Source organism: Pelobates fuscus, chromosome 9 (assembly GCF_036172605.1).
Source record: "Pelobates fuscus isolate aPelFus1 chromosome 9, aPelFus1.pri, whole genome shotgun sequence".
Classification (NCBI taxonomy): Eukaryota; Metazoa; Chordata; class Amphibia; order Anura; family Pelobatidae; genus Pelobates; species Pelobates fuscus.
This window is the reverse complement of record NC_086325.1, coordinates 16,494,842-16,514,437: the sequence shown is the minus strand read 5'-3', so window position 1 is coordinate 16,514,437 and position 19,596 is coordinate 16,494,842. Positions and strand designations below refer to the sequence as shown.

General features: G+C 41.0%; 1 protein-coding gene across 1 annotated transcript; it reads right to left on the bottom strand.

The window, feature by feature from the left end:
* Positions 1–689: 689 nt before the first annotated feature.
* On the bottom strand, positions 690–8,485 carry B9D2 (B9 domain containing 2). The gene is made up of 4 exons (XM_063433230.1): positions 8,413–8,485; positions 6,381–6,469; positions 6,157–6,282; positions 690–1,575 (listed from the first exon to the last, which is right to left on the bottom strand). Exons 2-4 carry the CDS (start codon positions 6,466–6,468, stop codon positions 1,262–1,264), a joined length of 528 nt encoding a protein of 175 aa, XP_063289300.1. The 5' UTR covers position 6,469; positions 8,413–8,485; the 3' UTR covers positions 690–1,261.
* Positions 8,486–19,596: the final 11,111 nt, after the last annotated feature.

Genomic DNA, 19,596 nt, shown 5'->3' with positions numbered 1-19,596 from the left:
CAAGCCTATCTTTTCTGCACAGTAAAAATAAAGAATTAAAAAAAAACATTTTAAAAGGTTGGCACTCGGCGCGGGGATCACTTTGCGCACAGCACTCTGCGATCCGTATATTTTCCACATACGGAGCCCCCAGCTGCGCGTACAGACGCACCTTCGCCTCTTCCGTCACAGATTTGCTGGATGTGATAAAGGAATAAAAAAAACAAAAAAAAAACAGTGTGAACCATAGCCTATAATAAGGCCAAGAAATCCCTCACAAAAGCCAGACAGAGCCCCCCAGGAGCCACAGCCCCCTCAAACAGCCGTGAGTCGCTTCACCTATTCTGCCATGGGCAGAGAACTCTGCTACCTGACCTGTCTTAAGGACAAGCAAATTCCGTGGGGCTCTGTTTTTTAGCCTTTTAGCTACCTGTCCTGTTGCAACTACACCTGCATCCCATTTGTTATGACTGCCGCTTGGACGTCTGGAAGAAGCTGTACAAATGCAGCATGCTTACGTACATTGTGTCCACAAATATAGCCTGCAGGGCATGAATTCATTTGCATAGTATACCAGAGCTGTGCCAGAATAGACAGTGTTAATTCTAACAATTATACCAGTTCAAAGTGACCTTTTAGCTATAGCAATGTGACAGTTCTACTGGCGCAATCACTCTCATTACGTATAGAAGATGGAAAAAATACCTCCGACAAATATAATATACATTTATTCTAAAATAGAAATACAAAAGTTTCATTCAATCCAAAATAATTTATAAAAACTGTAGAAAGGATTTCAGAAATTAAGAGTATATTGGAAGGAATTAAACGCACAAAATATAGATTTGATTCCATTAAAAATGAAAAGTTTGCTTTGTACTGGGACACTTTAGCTCATGGTTCCTGGCTGCAATGGTTTCATATCTCTGTACAAAATATTTACATGTTTATTACAAAACCAAAACTGCTAAGAGAGTATAAAAGGTATAAAAGGTGTTTTCTCACATGAACTCACAGAAAAATGCTGCATCTTTTCTTAAAAAATGTCAATACTGAAACAGAATGAATGCTGTGAGCTAGAAACTGGTTACGGAGAAAATATATCCGAGATGGAATGAGGAATCCGTTTTTTTCAGCTTGGACGTTCTGGGCAAAAATTGGCTCACCATTTTCTGGTTCAGTCAATAAGGGATTATAAATGAGGCTATTTAAGGTTAATTTGGCGTACTATACTGCAGTGAGGAGTAGGATCATTGACAGTTATTACGGTGTCTCCATTACGCTAACATTCCACGCCATAGCGTTCAAAGTTGCGCAATATGACAGTGAGCTCTAGGTGGACCTGCCCCATGGCTTCTGTCTGCAAGCGATAGCGATCTGCTCCCCCATAAATCAGACTGGAAGATTTCAGCTGAGGGCCGCCCCCCACAAAGATCTGGGAGAGGTGTTCCTGCCATGTTCCTAGCGGGCGCCATGTTGGGCTGGTCAGGGAATGCGTGCCTGGGGTGGACGGAATGTGCAGGAAGCTGTAACTGTATAATTCATTCCGGCCAAATGAGTCCTGGTGCCAAACTTGGAAGTGTAGCTTTGGCCAACCTGTGGAGAAAATTGGAAAACCAATTAAACAAAGACGATGATTGGGAATACAACAATAAAATAAGGAGTTTATCCCTCCCACTGCAGGGTGACACAGACAGAAGGAGCTATGGGACACAGTTTACCCCTCCCACTGCAGGGTGAAACAGACAGCAGGGAGCTATGGGACACAGAGTCTGTCCCTCCCTCTCTAGGGCGACACAGACAGAAGAAGCTATATGACACAGAGTCTGTCACTCCCACTGCAGGGTGACACACAGTCTGTCCCTTCCACTGCAGGGTGACACAGACAGAAGGAGCTATGGGACACACAGTCTGTCCCTCCCACTGCAGGGTGACACAGACAGAAGGAGCTATGGGACACACAGTCTGTCCCTCCCACTGCAGGGTGACACAGACAGAAGGAGCTATGGGACATACAGTCTGTCCCTCCCACTGCAGGGTGACACAGACAGAAGGAGCTATGGGACACACAGTCTGTCCCTCCCACTGCAGGGTGACACAGACAGAAGGGAAAGACACGGAATCTGTCCCTCCCACTGCAGGGTGACACAGACAGAAGGAGCTATGGGACACACAGTCTGTCCCTCCCACTGCAGGGTGACACAGACAGAAGGAGCTATGGGACACCGTCTGTCCCTCCCACTGCAGGGTGACACAGACAGAAGGAGCTATGGGACACACAGTCTGTCCCTCCCACTGCAGGGTGACACAGACAGAAGGAGCTATGGGACACGGAGTCTGTCCCTCCCACTGCAGGGTGACACAGACAGAAGGAGCTATGGGACACGGAAGCTGTCCCTCCCACTGCAGGGTGACACAGACAGAAGGAGCTATGGGACACGGAGTCTGTCCCTCCCACTGCAGGGTGACACAGACAGAAGGAGCTATGGGACACGGAGTCTGTCCCTCCCACTGCAGGGTGACACAGACAGAAGGAGCTATGGGACACACAGTCTGTCCCTACCACTGCAGGGTGACACTAGTATGGAAGGAATAAAAAAAACAGTGTGCTCCATAGCCTATAATAAGGCTAAGAAATCCCTCACAAAAGCCTGACAGAGCCCTCCAGGAGCCGCAGCCCCCTCAACAAGTATGTTTAAGTGTAGGGTTACATCGACAGAAAGTGAATGTTTTGCAGGGCTGGAAACCAGATAAGAGAGAGTGACCAATCATGTAGGTTTAACATGAACTATTAGCGCTGCCTAGGGAGTTTCCATAGCAACCGCAACGCAACCTCTTTTCTGCTTTCCCTTGTCAGTCAATGCCTCGGCACGCCATGACATTGACTGACAGCTGGGAGAAAAAAAATATTTTTCAATAATCTATACATTTGCTAGCAAAACTGCTTACATAATGTATAGATAAAATATTACATCTTCTGCTCAGTGTAATGAGCATGAGTTGTTTGGGGTATGACAGGTGCCCTTTAAAGGGACACTAAAGTCACCAGAACAACTACAGCTTATTGAATTTGTTCTGGTGAGTAGAATCATTACCTTCAGGTTTTTTGCTGTAAATACTGTCTTTTCAGAGAAAATGCAGTGTTTACATTACAGCCTAGTGATAACTTCACTGGCCACTCCTCAGGTAGCTGTCTGAGAGCCTTCCTGGGTCATGGCTGCCTAAAATGCACCCAAACATTCAGTATCTCCTCCCTCTGCATGCACACACTGAACTTTCCTCATAGAGATTCATTGATTCAATTCATCTCTATGAGGAGATGCTGATTGGCCAGGGCTGTGTTTGAATCATGCTGGCTCTGCCCCTGATCTGCCTCCTTGTCAGTCTCAGCCAATCCTATTGGGAAGCATTGTGATTGGATCAGGCTACCACTTCTGATGATGTCAAACAGGGGCAGAGGTAGCAGCTGCAGACTTGAATACAAGTAAGATTATACTATATTTAGGGAGGGCCAGAAGGGCTAGATGGTGACTTTAGCACTATAGGGTCAGAAATATATGTTTGTGTTTCTGACACTATAGTGCTCCTTTAACTGTAGATCCAAGAGTGGGATAGAATTGTGCACAGACTGGGGGGGAATAGATTCTACATTTGTGACCAGAACGCTACTTGATAATACCTCCCACCAGCTAAACGCAAGGCAAGTGGAGAGCCTCACAATAAAGGGCATTAGACTTCCAAATAGCATATGCTTGGCCATTACCGACCACACATTAATTAAACAAGATGCCCCTAGCAGGTCAAGAAGTTGAATTTAGCCGCTCCGGATGGAAGAGCTGATTATTTCCCACAATGCTGTATTCCTTTCTGTAGGACAGCTGCAGGTGCCTATTAGACAAACTAGAATTTTCACAAAAGAATTACGAAGCAGAAAAATCCTAATCTCAAACGGATTTATTCATTTAAAGGGATACCCCATGCACCCAGACCACCTCTGCCCATTGGAGTGGTCTGGGTGCCAACTCCCACTACCCTTAACCCTGCAACTGTAAATATTGCAGTATTCATAAACTGCAATAATTACATTGCAGGGCTAACTCCTCCTCTACTAGACAGCCACCAGAGGGCACTTCCTGGTCTATAGCACAGGTTTTGTGAGGACCTCCAGCGTTGCTAAAATCCACATAGAAAAGCATTGAAAGCATTTTCAATGCTTTCCTATGGGGAGGTCTCACCCGCCAGCGGTCGCACATGCGCAATTGGTCTCCCCCGCCGGCTGACGTAGGTGGGGGAGGAGCGTGGGCAGACTCTAAACCACTGCCGAGGGATATCGGCGGTGGTCACAGGTAAGTCACTGAAGGGGTTTTCACCCCTTCTGCAACATGGGATGGGGGGTGGGAGGGATAGGGGACCTGCAGTGCCAGGAAAACGATTTGTTTTCCTGGCACTGTAGTGTCCCTTTAACTACCGATTGTAGAGATTTGACATGTTTGAGAAATTTACATTTTAGACAGAATTAGATGAATTGAGAAATGTCTTCTCTTTATTTCAATGTTAATTCCACATATATCAGTTAAGTGAAAAAACTCAGAATTCTGGACATGTAGACCATTTTTATTTCAGCTCACGGTCAGAATGGCTGGTAATATATGAACATGAAGTGCTTGGAATATGGTCTACAGAACAAGCCATAGAATCGCAGGTAACTGTGTCAATGTGAAACGGATTGCAACCAACCACAATGTGATTCCAAAGGAAATGAAAAGGCTCTCTCCTAAATCCAGCAGCTGACATGGCCCTAGCTCGTGTGCAGGGAACCTCGGGGTAATTCTATTCAAGGTACCCCCAGGGCGATCAGTTTGATACGCTGATGGCATAGATGTTGCTGCAAAGGCTCAAGTGAGATAAAACGTGCTTTAAACCCGAGCAAGGACTAATTTAACGGCAAGCTGCTGTGTTTCTTTTACTTTTCTAAATTTGCTTCAATTCTGTTTTGGTTTAAAGAGAGATCAGCTAATGAACCAGTTAGAGGGGATAAAGAGTCCTGCCAATGACCAGTCTGACTGTACGCATTGCCGGACGCATCTGGACGCGGTCTGTGTGTCTGAAAGCTTGGCTACCCGTGGGAATGTGCCCTGCATGTTCACTGGTCCAGTCACACTACAGCCTAAACTGAAATATCATAAATGTCTGATGAGGATGCATCATTACAGCACAAGCCAAGTTCCTCCTTTCATACGATTATTCAGATAGTTATCAATAACAGAAGAGCAGGAAGAGCGTGAAGCACCTGGTAACCAGACGTCTAGACTTCGTGAGTGGGACAAGATCCAGCGAGCGGAGGCTCCATCCATAGGATGTGGAGAGACAGAGATAAATGCCAACAGGCACCAATCACAAATAAATTCTACCTCCTTCAGCCCACGCAAATTCTTTAGGTTTTGAAAGAATACAAATGATTAGAAATGTCAAATAAATCTCTAGGTAAAGTATAAATGTGAAAGCTTCTAATAAACCTCAAACTGGAAATCAAACAGCGGTCACAATAGCGAGCCACAGCACATTAACGGCAGCACTGGGGAGGTTATATCTTGTAGAGCAGCTAGTGAATCGAGAGTAAATGTTACATCTGGGAGAATTGCTCTGTATAGCTGGAGCTCAATATCTCCATATAGTGCAAAGTGAAGACTAAACCAAACGGGAGGAATGATCAAACCAAGTCAGCAGTAACACACAGTGACTGCACTAAGTGTGCACAGAGCCTGCCAGGTCCTTATATCTGGTTATAGGTCCCCGCTATACAGGTCATTATATCTGGTTATAGGTCCCCGCTATACAGGGCATTATACCTGGTTATAGGTCCCCGGCATACAGGGCATTATATCTGGTTATAGGTCCCCGGCATACAGGGCATTATATCTGGTTATAGCGCCAGGCATACAGGGCATTATATCTGGTTATAGGTCCCGGCATACAGGGCGTTATATCTGGTTATAGGTCCCCGCTATACAGGGCATTATATCTGGTTATAGCGCCCGGCATACAAAAATAACCTACTAAGTTCCCAGTGAATACTTTTCTAGCAACGGAATTTGATGGCGCTTTATAAATAATTAAATAATAGATCAGTCTGTGGCCGTCTTCTCACACACAGTGACTGTGGATCCTGAAACTCACCCTGCAGCCCTTTTGTTGCAAAGTGTATATCGATAGGGTGGGACCAGAAAGCCATCTCTTCATTCTGTGGATTATCCACCTGTGTCTGACCCTCCACAGCCCCAGACAGTAGCTTCCAGGCTCCCCCTAGTGCAAAACAAGGGATCAGAGAGACCCAAAGGATGTGTTATCAGGAGATATATAAAAATATACACAGACACATGGCAGTGCAATGGGCTCCTTACCTGTGTGAATCCCCCACTTGCAGAAGAGGCTGTTCTGAGGAAATCCACTGGCGCCAACAATTTGCCCAATGATATGAAGCTCCGCCATGCTTGTAACAAAAACACAGAATAGAGAATTGACACATTATTAGCGGATAATCATAACCTGACAGAGCATAGCCCCATTTCAGTGTATCCCCGCACAGAGCTGCGTACCCCTCATCACCCCCCCGCACGGAGCTGCGTACCCCTCATCACCCCCCCTGCACGGAGCTGTGTACCCCTCATCACCCCCCCCCACACACAGAGCTGTGTACCCCTCATCACCCCCCCCCACACACAGAGCTGTGTACCCCTCATCACCCCCCCCCCCACACACAGAGCTGTGTACCCCTCATCACCCCCCCCCCACACACAGAGCTGTGTACCCCTCATCACCACCACCCCCACACATAGCTGTGTACCCCTCATCACCCCCCCCCCCACAGAGCGGTGTGTACCCCTCATCACCCACCCACCCCCCACGGAGCTGTGTACCCCTCATCACCCCCCCCCCCCGCACAGAGCTGTGTACCCCTCATCACCCCCCCCCCGCACAGAGCTGTGTACCCCTCATCACCCCCCCGCACAGAGCTGTGTACCCCTCATCACCACCCCCCCACAGAGCTGTGTACCCCTCATCACCACCCCCCCACAGAGCTGTGTACCCCTCATCACCACCACCCCCCCACACAGAGCTGTGTACCCCTCATCACCACCACCCCTCATCACCACCACCCCCCACACAGAGCTGTGTACCCCTCATCACCCCCCCCCCCCGCACGGAGCTGTGTACCCCTCATTACCCCCCCACGGAGCTGTGTACCCCTCATCACCACCACCCCCCCGCACAGAGCTGTGTACCCCTCATCACCACCCCCCCCCCACAGAGCTGTGTACCCCTCATCACCACCCCCCCCCGCACAGAGCTGTGTACCCCTCATCACCCCCCACGGAGCTGTGTACCCCTCATCACCACCACCCCCCCCGCACAGAGCTGTGTACCCCTCATCACCACCCCCCCCCCCTCACAGAGCTGTGTACCCCTCATCACCACCCCCCCCCCCACAGAGCTGTGTACCCCTCATCACCCCCCCCCCCCCACGGAGCTGTGTACCCCTCATCACCACCACCCCCCCCACAGAGCTGTGTACCCCTCATCACCACCACCCCCCCCGCACAGAGCTGTGTACCCCTCATCACCACCCCCCCGCACAGAGCTGTGTACCCCTCATCACCACCCCCCCGCACAGAGCTGTGTACCCCTCATCACCCCCCCCCCCCGGAGCTGTGTACCCCTCATCACCCCTCATTACCCCTCATCAACCCCCCCCCCCCCACGGAGCTGTGTACCCCACATCACACCCCCCCCCCCCACGGAGCTGTGTACCCCTCATCACCCCCCCCCCCCCACGGAGCTGTGTACCCCTCATCACCCACCCCCCCACAGAGCTGTGTACCCCTCATCACCCCCCCCCCACCGAGCTGTGTACCCCTCATCACCCCCCCCCCACAGAGCTGTGTACCCCTCATCACCCCCCCCCCCCGCACAGAGCTGTGTACCCCTCACCCCCCCCCCACGGAGCTGTGTACCCCTCATCACCCCCCCCCCCCCCACGGAGCTGTGTACCCCTCATCACCCCCCCCCCCCCCACGGAGCTGTGTACCCCTCATCACCCCCCCCCCCACAGAGCTGTGTACCCCTCATCACCCCCCCCCCCGCACAGAGCTGTGTACCCCTCACCCCCCCCCCACGGAGCTGTGTACCCCTCATCACCCCCCCCCCCCCCACGGAGCTGTGTACCCCTCATCACCCCCCCCCCCCCCACGGAGCTGTGTACCCCTCATCACCCCCCCCCCCACGGAGCTGTGTACCCCTCATCACACACCCCCCCCCCCCCACGGAGCTGTGTACCCCTCATCACCCCCCCCCCCCACACGGAGCTGTGTACCCCTCATCACCTCCTCCCCCCCTCGAGGTGTGTATGGGGGGCTGTTCCAGTCACCACTTTACCTTCAGCAATTCTCACTTCCGGTGCAATCGTCTGGTTGCCACGCAACATCAACAGGAAGCCTGGGCGGAGTGAAAGGAAGTGACGTAGTAAGGGCGATGAAGCCGGCAGATACATACTGACTGAGGGCAGAGCCCTCCCCCAAACTGAGGTGTGTGTACATAGCAGAGTGACCAAACATATCTGTAACCATGGAACTGTATATACTGAAATATCTGGCCATCATACAATCTTACAATTAGTGGAAATTCATTATTCACAATATCTGGCCATCATACAATCTTACAATTAGTGGAAATTGATTATTCACAATATCTGCCATCATACAATCTTACAATTAGTGGAAATTCATTATTCACAAATCATCTTTTCATCCAGCAACCAATCAAACCACCAGCAACATAGATTTAGCCGCTACACTTAACTGAGAAATCTGGCAATGTTATAATTAAAGGACCACTATAGGCACCCAGACCACTTCAGCTCAATGAAGTGGTCTGGGTGCCAGGTCCTTCTAGGTTTAACCCTCCAGATGTAAACATAGCAGTTTCAGAGAAACGGCCATGTTGACACTGCAGGGTTAATCCAGCCTCTAATGGCTGTCTCACTAAAAGCCACTAGAGGCCGCTTCCGCGATTTACAATGAGTAAATCACACTTATTTGACGCTGGATGTCCTCACGGAGTCCAGTGTAAAAAAGATCCCCATAGCAAAGCATTGAGTAATGCTTCCATGTGGGCGGGTTTGAATGCGCACGCGCCTCAGGCCGCGCATGCGAATTAAGCTCCACTCGGAAGCTGACGTCGATGGAGAGGTCACCAGTGCCAAGGGAGCACGGCATTGGATTAAGGTAACACAATAAATGGTTAATTAACCATTTATTCGCTGCGGAACTGGGGCCCTAGTCACCACATGGTGACTAGTGCTCTATAGCGTTAGGAATGCATATTTGTATTCCTAACGCTATAGTGTTCCTTTAATGGTAATTGTGGCAAAAGCAGCCACTTTAAAACTATGTTGTTTAAATACGTGTGTACCACTTTAAGAACCAAGCGTATGTATGTGTAATATGGTTCAGGTGAACTATAGCGTTCGTATGCTGGCGGCATGAAAACCACCAGCATTCATGCAATTGTTTCACGAACAGTGAATTTCAACACTGTTCGTGAAACGAACAAACTACCGAAGGGAGACCACACACAGGAGGTCGTGTGGCTCCCATTAAGGATTGCAACATTGTTGCAATCGGTAATTAAGAGGATTCAGGGTGGCCGTCGTTCGACTACCGACCACGCGGCGGTCGGCCATCCATCTTGGATCTTTTGTTAGCTCAGCGGTATTTGGTTGTCGAGCGCCTGGAACTAAAATTGGCTACTCAACGGCACGAATACCGCTGGACTTCCAAACCGTTCGGGAGCCCTGGTCCTTCGGTAATTTGTTTCCCTAAGGTCAATCGGTAGTTTGAAGGTAACTTAGAAATAATGTGTGTTTCGTGCGGCGTTCGGTTATTTAAGCTGGGATCTGAGCGGTACTTTCACGAAATGTGCGCTCAGACCCCAGCTATCTACCGAACGTCCATTCGTTTAAATCTAACGAATATTATAAAAGTGATGTATTTTCGTGTAGAATATTGGTTCTGCTGTACGGAGGGATAATCCACTTAACTGTATATTCTAATTGGAGTATCCCTCTCGTACAGCAGTGCATGATGGGAGAAATGTCCAGGTTGTTCAGTTCCCCATGTAGTACCCTACTGTACAACCCCTGTAATGTCAGTAGGGAAACCCCTTGCATGGGGAATCCCATAAATACTGTGACCTGTGATTAAAAGCTCAGTTGACTCCCAGCCTATGTGTCGTCTAGGTCTTGGGAGGGAAGGATTCTTATAACGCTACCTGCATTATTGTATGCTGTATCTGCCTACTAGGATTACTACCTGCTTTTCCTGTCTACCAGCGGAGACCCTGTGGATTGTACTACCTCTCCGCTACAGTAATATAACATCCTAATTCTCTTATCTTGGCTATACCTCAAGTAACTAACCCTCAACAAGTAATTAGTCCTGATCTGTCTTTAAGTTAAGCTACAGATGATTATTATGAAAAAATAGTTCTGGAAATATCCGAGTTACTAAATGATCATATCATGATAATTATGGCAAAAGTTCGCCTGATCTTACCATATATTTTATTTGGCTGCAGAACAAACAAAATATAGGAGTATAATTTGGTTCTAAAGTATTTACAGTTTCCTTATAATATTGACTACTTCGGGTAATCTCATAGGATTATATATACAAAATATATCATTACCAATGTACTGTTACTGAAGTGGACCTCTGCCCCACTGCCGTGTCTCAGGCATTTAAGACAGAGTTGTTAAAAGCAAGATGAATGAAAGTTAATTTCGATTGGGCGCTGGCTCAGCCCCTAGGGGTGTATTACTAGACAGCTAGTGGGTAGGTGATCAGTCTGAGCCCCATGGAAGGATGCTTGTGTCTGGTTTGAGAGATTCCCATATTAAATTGCTGTAAGGTAGTTTTTTTCCTGGCTTGTAAGGGCAGATTACATTTCGGGTGAAAGTAAAGGGCTGTTTGGAACACATTTTACTGTCATGGTGAAAATTAATTTGTGTGTTTGTTCTCTATCACTAAGCTACAATGTGAACATTTCACTATGGGCAGAGATAATCATTGTCTATTTTGGTGAATATGGAAAGATAAACACACTGTGAACGGATACACAATACAATAAACGATTACACAAAATATAGCCAGAGAGACAAGTCAGTTCATAGGACTCTATTTAATATTGTTACATATGATTTTCACAAGATTTCATTGTTTGGATACACTTTTTAAATGATTTCATATTTTTAAAGAATATTTTAATATGTTTTTATTTTTAAAAATATTAATAGATATATATATATATATGTATATATAAACATTCTTTATTTTTTGTGTGCATGGTGAGACATACAAGCATGTAAAGACATTTTATTAAGAATATATACGATAACAAACGTCATAATTGTAGCGTAAAACGTCCTAAGATAATACTGCACTTTTTATAATAATAAATCGTGGTAGAATATCATGCTATGAGATAAACTAAACAAGCTTACGGTCTTAAATGCAGAAGGCAAAAGCAATTATGGAAGGACTATTGAATGCTTCAGCACTGAGACATAAATACGATCAGTGGCCTAGTGGGTTCTGAACACCAGCGCCCGCACATATGAAATATTAGAAAACTGAACACTGGTGTTCCTTTAAAATATACTATTACGTGCAAACCAATAACCCAAGCAAAACAAGGGAAATTAAAAGGCATTAATAGGGAGGCATGGTGTAAGCTTTAGTTCACACCGCGTGCCCTATCGCAAATACATGGATTTCACCCAATATTCGTGCTTGCCAACAGTCAGAGTAAGTCCCAAATTTGCCAAACAGGACCACTTCGCAGGTCCCTCAGCCATAGCTAAAGCCCATTTGCGGTTCCCATTGTTCTGGTCACTCCTGCCAACACGAACATTGTCGGAGGATTGGGGTGAGTCTTGGGATCGATGTTTCCCTCTCCTGGAGTATGGGACATGCACCGGGGTAAACCTTGTCGTGGCCCTCAACCTGGGTTTGCGGCAGTGGGTGATAGTCATCCTGGCATGCTGGTCAGCTTCTTGAAGGTCAGAACAATTTAATCCCAAGTTGCAGGATTGGTAGCGTCTAGAGATTCTGCAGAGTCAGGACCGACTGGGCAAGTGGATTAATAGGAGGTGAATATTGCAATGAACTGTCGCTGTGTCGCTCCTTCTCAGGCCTCCTCTGTCTGCTCTTCAGTTGCAGCCAAAAAGCAGCAAAGAGTCTGTATAGCTACAACATGATTGTCTCTGTCGGATCTCGTATGGCAGTGGTAAGTAGTGCGTCTGCCATCTTGGTCAGGTGAGTCAGGGCTTGTGTATTCAGGGTGCTTGCAAGGTCATTGGCTCACCCATTAACCAAACCCTATGAGCAGGTGCTGGGATGACCCTCACTGGCAGAGAGGGAACGGGAACCTCCACTCGTTCTGGCAGGAATGTCAGCGAGAATATCGTTGCCTCTCCCCAGCTGCACTTGTATGCCGAAGCACAGTTTCAGGGCCAGACCACTGGTCGAGATGTCTCGAAATGTGCCTCCGTATATCACAGGACCCTTCCAACACAAATGGTACTGGTAGTCTTAGGTAAAAGATCGATATCTTGCTCAATGTTAGAGTTTTATTGCAGACCTCATTCCCGGTGTGACTGGTCGGTAAGGTGGCCAATCCCTGCCCGATATATATTTTTATATATTATATATTTTGTGATATATTAACATTGTGAAAAAATACTTTTAAAATGTTATCCAAAAAATGTAAAATCATTTGAAAAGCTTATGTAAAAATATTAAATATATATTTTAGAAATATTTAATAAGCTTTCCAAATAGTTTGATACTGTTAGAATTTTTCTAAATTTTTTAGAATTTTCCAAATAATTTATCTTCAGAAATTCCCATAGACTTTAACGTAACGTCTGTAGCTAAATCATGCGGAAGGTTTTTATAACAGAATCATTTAGAAAGCTTACGCAATTGAGGCCATAGTATTAATACACTTCAATTAAAATGTAACCCTTTCGCGACCGATGACGGTTCAGGACCGTCATCGGAAAAATCCCCTTGAGGACCAGTGACGGTCCTGAACCGTCATAACAGAAATCTTTACTCACCCGGTCTCCGTCGTTCCCCTGGCGGCAAGCGGCGTTGCTCACGGTGTGGGGAGACTGCCTGACAGCCCAGGCAGTCTCCCCTCAGCAAATCAGGACCCCACGGCCACGTAATCGCTCAACAGAGCGGTCACATGGTCACAATAGGTGTCCATGTATCTGCCTGCAGGGAGACTGCCTGTGCATGTCTATATATCATATATATAATGTCATACCAAGTGTATTTTTATATTAATATATACATATATTAATATAAAAATACACTTATAATTTAATTACACACGTATATATATATATAATAACTATATATATTGTATATATATTATTCTAAATAAATAAAAAAAACATAGAAATAATAATAAATTCTAAAAAATGTTTTATATCTATATGAAATTTTATTCTAAGTGTATTTTGATATTAATATATATATCTCTTTATATCAAAATACACTTAGAATGAAATTATATATACATCTATGTATATATTAATAAATAAAAATAATACGAAATATATATATATATATATCCATATACAAAATTACATAAATAATTTCATAAATATACACGTAGACTTCAAATATATAAATATGCATATATATTTAAATTCTATGTGCGTATTTATGAAATATTTTTACATAATTAAGTAATTTTATTGATTGCAATTTGAGGGACCTGCCTGACAACCCAGGCCAAAAGTCCAGAGAATTTAATTTGCTAGCACTGTATTTAACCCTCTAACATTCTATGACACCCTAAAACCTGTACATGGGGGGTACTGCTTTACTCGGGAGACTTTGCTGAACACAAATATTAGTGATTCAAAACAGTAAAACATATCACAGCGATAATATTGTCAGTGAAAGTAACTTTTTTTTGCATTTTTCACACACAAACCGCACTTTCATTGATGATATCATTGTTGTAATACATTTTACTGTTTTGAAACACTAATATTTGTGTTAAGCAAAGTCTCCGAGTATAACAGTACCCCTCATGTACAGGTTTTATAGCGTTTTTGAAAGTTACAGGGTCAACAATAAGGGTCAAATATTTTTACATTGAAAATGGCCAGGTTGGTTACGTTGCCTTTGAAAGCGTATGGTAGCCCAGGAATGAGATTTACCCCCATGATGGCATACCATTTGCAAAAGAACACAACCCAAGGTATTGCAAATGGGGTATGTCCAGTCTTTTTTAGTATCCACTTAGTCACAAACACTGGCCAAAATTAGCGATCAATTTAGTTTTTTACTTTTTTCACACACAAACAAATATGAACGCTAACTTTGGCCAGTGTTTGCGACTAAGTGGCTACTAAAAAAAGTCTGGACATACCCCATATTGAATACCCTGGGTTGTCTACTTTAAAAAAATATGTACATATGGGGTGTGATTCAGAGATTTATGACAGATAACAGTGTTACAATATCACTATTGATATCTTTTAAAAAATATATATTTTAAAACAGCAATTTCCTATTTGTACTTATAACCCTATAACTTACAAAAAAAAAAAAAAGCAAAAAAGCACGTAAACACTGGGTGTTTTTAAACTCAGGACAAAATTTTGAATCTATTTAGCAGTTATTTTCATTAGCTTTCGTAGGTAAGTAAAAGATTTTTCAAGCAAAAGTAAAAAAAACTTCAATTTTTCACCATATTTTATTACTTTTTTTTTAAAGTAGATTATATGACATGATACAAATAATGGTATGTAAAGAAAGCCCTTTTTGTCCTGAAAAACCCAATATATAACTTGTACGGGAACCGTAAATGAGAGAGAGGAAAATTACAGCTAAACACAAACACCACACAAGTCCTTAACGTACAACATGGCCAAAACAGGCCGGTCCTCAAGGGGTTAACATATCACTCAGGTTATTTTGAACTGTGCACATAATGTCGTCATATAAACATCATACTTTGTTGACAACATTGTGATGTCACAGACCAACAATAGGTGACATCATAATGCTGCTTTCACTGCGTATGAAGCAGGACTGGGAAAAGTGACCTCATTTGCATCTAGATGTCCAAGACTAAGGGTTTCTACAAAGCATGTTGTATCGTTTTCTAAAATATGATAGTATATGGTAATGGTATGCATGTTATAATGTATGATATTGTATGATGATACATTGTATGTTATATTAATCTTATTACATCTTAAATTGTAATGTATTATACTGTATGATAGTGTGTGATAATACATTGCATGATATACTATGTATACTATGTATTATTATGTATTACAATGTATGATATTGCATTATAATGTATTACGTTTGATATTGTATTATAATATATGATATTGTATTATGTATTGCGTATTATACTGTATTATTATGTATTGTAATATATGATATTGTATTATAATGCACTGTCTTGTTATACATTGCTATGTTCTACATTATATAATGCATCGCTTTGTTGTATGTTATGTTGTGCTATGTTCTGTTTAGTTATTTTGTGTTCTGTTATGTTCTACTATGTTATGTTATAAAAGTTACTATGTTATTCTATTATATGTTATGTATCGCTGTATTCTGTTCTCTCCTGTCCTGTTATGTTCTGCATTGCTATGTTCTCTTATACTATGTATTGCTGTCTTCTATTATGTTTTATGATGTTATCTTATAGATTACTATGTTCTACAATATGGTATGTCATTTCTTACTATGTTTTGTTATGTTATGTGATGCTATATTTCTATACGTTATTTTATGCTATGATGTTTTATGGGATGTGCTGCTATGTTGTGTTTTGTTCTGCTCTATTATGTTTTCTTGTGCATTGCAATTTTCTGTTATGTTATACATTGATCTGTTGGACATTATGTAATGCATTGCTTTGTTCTATTTTTATTTAATTTTATATTATACATTGTTGTGTTATATCGTGTTATGTTCTGTTATGCATCGCTATCTTCTGTTATGTTGTTTCATGTTATCTTATGAATTGCTACATTCTATGTTATGGTTTGTAATTTATTGCTATGTCCTGTTCTGTTATGTATTGCTATATTCCTATACGCTATTTCATACTGTGATATTTTATTTTATGTTATTGGCTGCTATGTTCTGTTTTGTTCTGTTTCGTTCTATTAAGTTTTATTATGCATGGCTTTGTTCTATGTTATATATTGCTATATTCTATTTTGTTATCTTGTATTCAGTTATGCATTGCTATGTTCTATATTATGTTATTTTATGCTATGATGTTTAGAAATATTTAATAAGATTTCCAAATAATTTTATACTGTTTTTCTGACTTTTTCTAAATTTTTTAGAATTTTCCAAATAATTTATCTTCAGAAATTCCCATAGACCTTAATGTAACGTCTGTAGCTAAATCATGCGGAAGGAAAACAGAATCATTTAGAAAGCTTATGAAATTGAGGCCAAAGTATTTATACACTTCAATTCAAATTTAACATATCACTCAGGTTATTTTGAACTGTGTACATAATGTCGTCATGTAAACATCATACTTTTTTGACAACATTCTGATGTCACAGACCAACAATAGGTGACATCATAATGATGCTTTCACTGCGTATGAAGCAGGACTGGGAAAAGTGACCTCATTTGCATCTAGATGTACAACACTAATGGTTTCTACAAAGCATGCTGTATCGTTTTCTAAAATATGATAGTATATGGTAATGGTATGCATGTTATAATGTATGATATTGTATGATGATACATTGTATGTTATATTAATCTTATTACATCTTAAATTTTAATGTATTATACTGTATGATAGTGTGTGATAATACATTGCATGATATACTATGTATACTATGTATTATTGTGTATTACAATGTATGATACTGTATTATAATGTATTGTAATGTATGATACTGTATTATTATGTGTTATCATTTATGATATTGTATTATAATGTATTACGTTTGATATTGTATTATAATATATGATATTGTATTATGTATTGCGTATTATACTGTATTATTATGTATTGTAATATATGATATTGTATTATAATGCACTTGTTATACATTGCTATGTTCTACATTATATAATGCATCGCTTTGTTGTATGTTATGCTGTGCTATATTCTGTTTAGTTATTTTGTGTTGTGTTATGTTCTACTGTGTTGTGTTACAATGTTCTAAGTTTTGTTATGAGTTACTATGTTATTTTATTATATGTTATATATTGCTGTGTTCTGTTCTCTCCTGTCCTGTTATGTTCTGCATTGCTATGTTCTCTGATGGTATGTATTGCTGTCTTCTATAATGTTTTATAATGTTATCTTATAGATTACTATATTCTACAATATGGTATGTAATTTCTTACTATGTGTTGTTATGTTATGTGATGCTATATTTCTATACGTTTTTTTATGCTATGATGTTTTATGGGATGTGCTGCTATGTTGTCTTTTCTGATCTGTCATGTTTTCTTATGCATTGCAATTTTCTGTCATATTCTGTTATGTTATTGATTGATCTGCTGTACATTATATTATACATTGCTTTGTTCTATGTTATATATTGCTATGTTCTAATTTGTTATCTTGTGTTCTGTATTGCATTGCTATGTTCAATGTCAAGTTATTAGATTATTTGCTATGCTATTGTTTTTTATGTTATATATTGTTGTATTGTGTTGTGTTGTGTTGTGCTGTGTTGTGCTATGCATTGGTGCCTCCTGTTATGTTCTTGTGTTACATATTATTACGTTCCATGTAATGTTATGTAATTTATTGCTATGATCTCTTATGTTATGTTATACATTGCCATGTTCTATGTTATATTATGTTATGTATTGCTATGTTCTGTTATATTATATTATGTATTGTTATGTTGTGCTACGTATTTCTGTACTATTGTATTTTGTTATAATATGCATGCAATTTTCGGTTATGTTATGTTATTCACTGCTATGTTCTATTCTATTTTATTAGGTCATATAATGTTATGTATTGCTATCTTCTATTCAGTTCTATTATATTATTTATAAATTGCTACATTCTATGTTATGTTATGTAATATATTGCAATGTTCTGTTATGTTTTATTGTGTTATCTCATAGATTGCTTTGTTCTGTGTTATGTTATGCATTGCTATGTTCCTTTAAGGTATTTTATGCTATGATATTTTGTTATTTTATGTACTGCTATGGTCTGTTTTTTTCTGTTCTGTTATGTTTTGCTTTGCATTGCTTACTTCTGTTATGTTCTGTTATGCATTGCTTTGCTGTATGTTGTGCATTTCTATGTTCAATTTTGTTATCTTGTGTTCTGTTATGTTCTATTATGTTATGTTATGAGTTACTATGTTAATTTACTATATGTTATGTATCGCTGTGTTCTGTTCTCTCCTGTTCTGTTATGTTCTGCATTGCTATGTTCCCTCATGCTATGTATTGCTGTCTTCTATTATGTTTTATGATGTTATCTTATAGCTTACTACGTTCTACAATATGGTATGTAGTTTCTTACTATGTGTTGTTATGTTATGCGATGCTATATTTCTATATGTTTTATGCTATGATATGTTCTGTGATATACTGCTATCTTGTGTTTTGTTCTGATCTATTGTGTTTTTTTATGCATTGCAATTTTCCGTTATATTCTGTTGTTATAAATTGATCTGTTGTACATTATGTTGTGCATTGCGTTGTTCTATGTTTATTTAATTTTATATTATACATTGTTGAATTCTGTTCTATTCTGTTATATCCTATCATGTTTCATGCATCGCTATCTTCTGTTATGTTGTTTCATGTTATCTTATGAATTGCTACGTTCTATGTTATAGTTTGTAAATTATTGCTATGTCCTGTTCTGTTATGTATTGCTATATTCCTATTTGCTATTTCATACTGAGATATTTTATTTGATGTTATTTACTGCTATGTTCTGTTTTATTATGTTTCATTCTATTAAGTTGTATTATGCATGGCTTTGTTATATATTATATATTGCTATGTTCTATTTTGTTATCTTGTATTCTGTTATGCATTGCAATGTTATATATCATGTTATGAGATAAATTGCTATATTATTGTATTTTATGTTATATATTGTTGTATTGTGTTGTGTTGTGTTGTGCTGTGTTGTGCTATGCATTGCTGTCTTCTGATATGTTGATATGTTACATATTATTACGTTCTATGTAATGTTATGTAATTAATTGCTATGATCTCTTATGTTATGTTATTCATTGCTATATTCTATGTTATATTATGTTGCACATTGCTATATTCTATGTTATGTTATTCATTTCTATATGCTATGTTATATTATGTTATGTATTGCTATGTTCTCTGTTATGTTGTGTTACATATTGCTATATTCTGTGTTATATTATGTTATGTATTGCTATGTTCTCTGTTATGTTGTGTTACATATTGCTATATTCTATGTTATATTATGTTATGTATTGCTATGTTCTCTGTTATGTTGTGTTACATATTG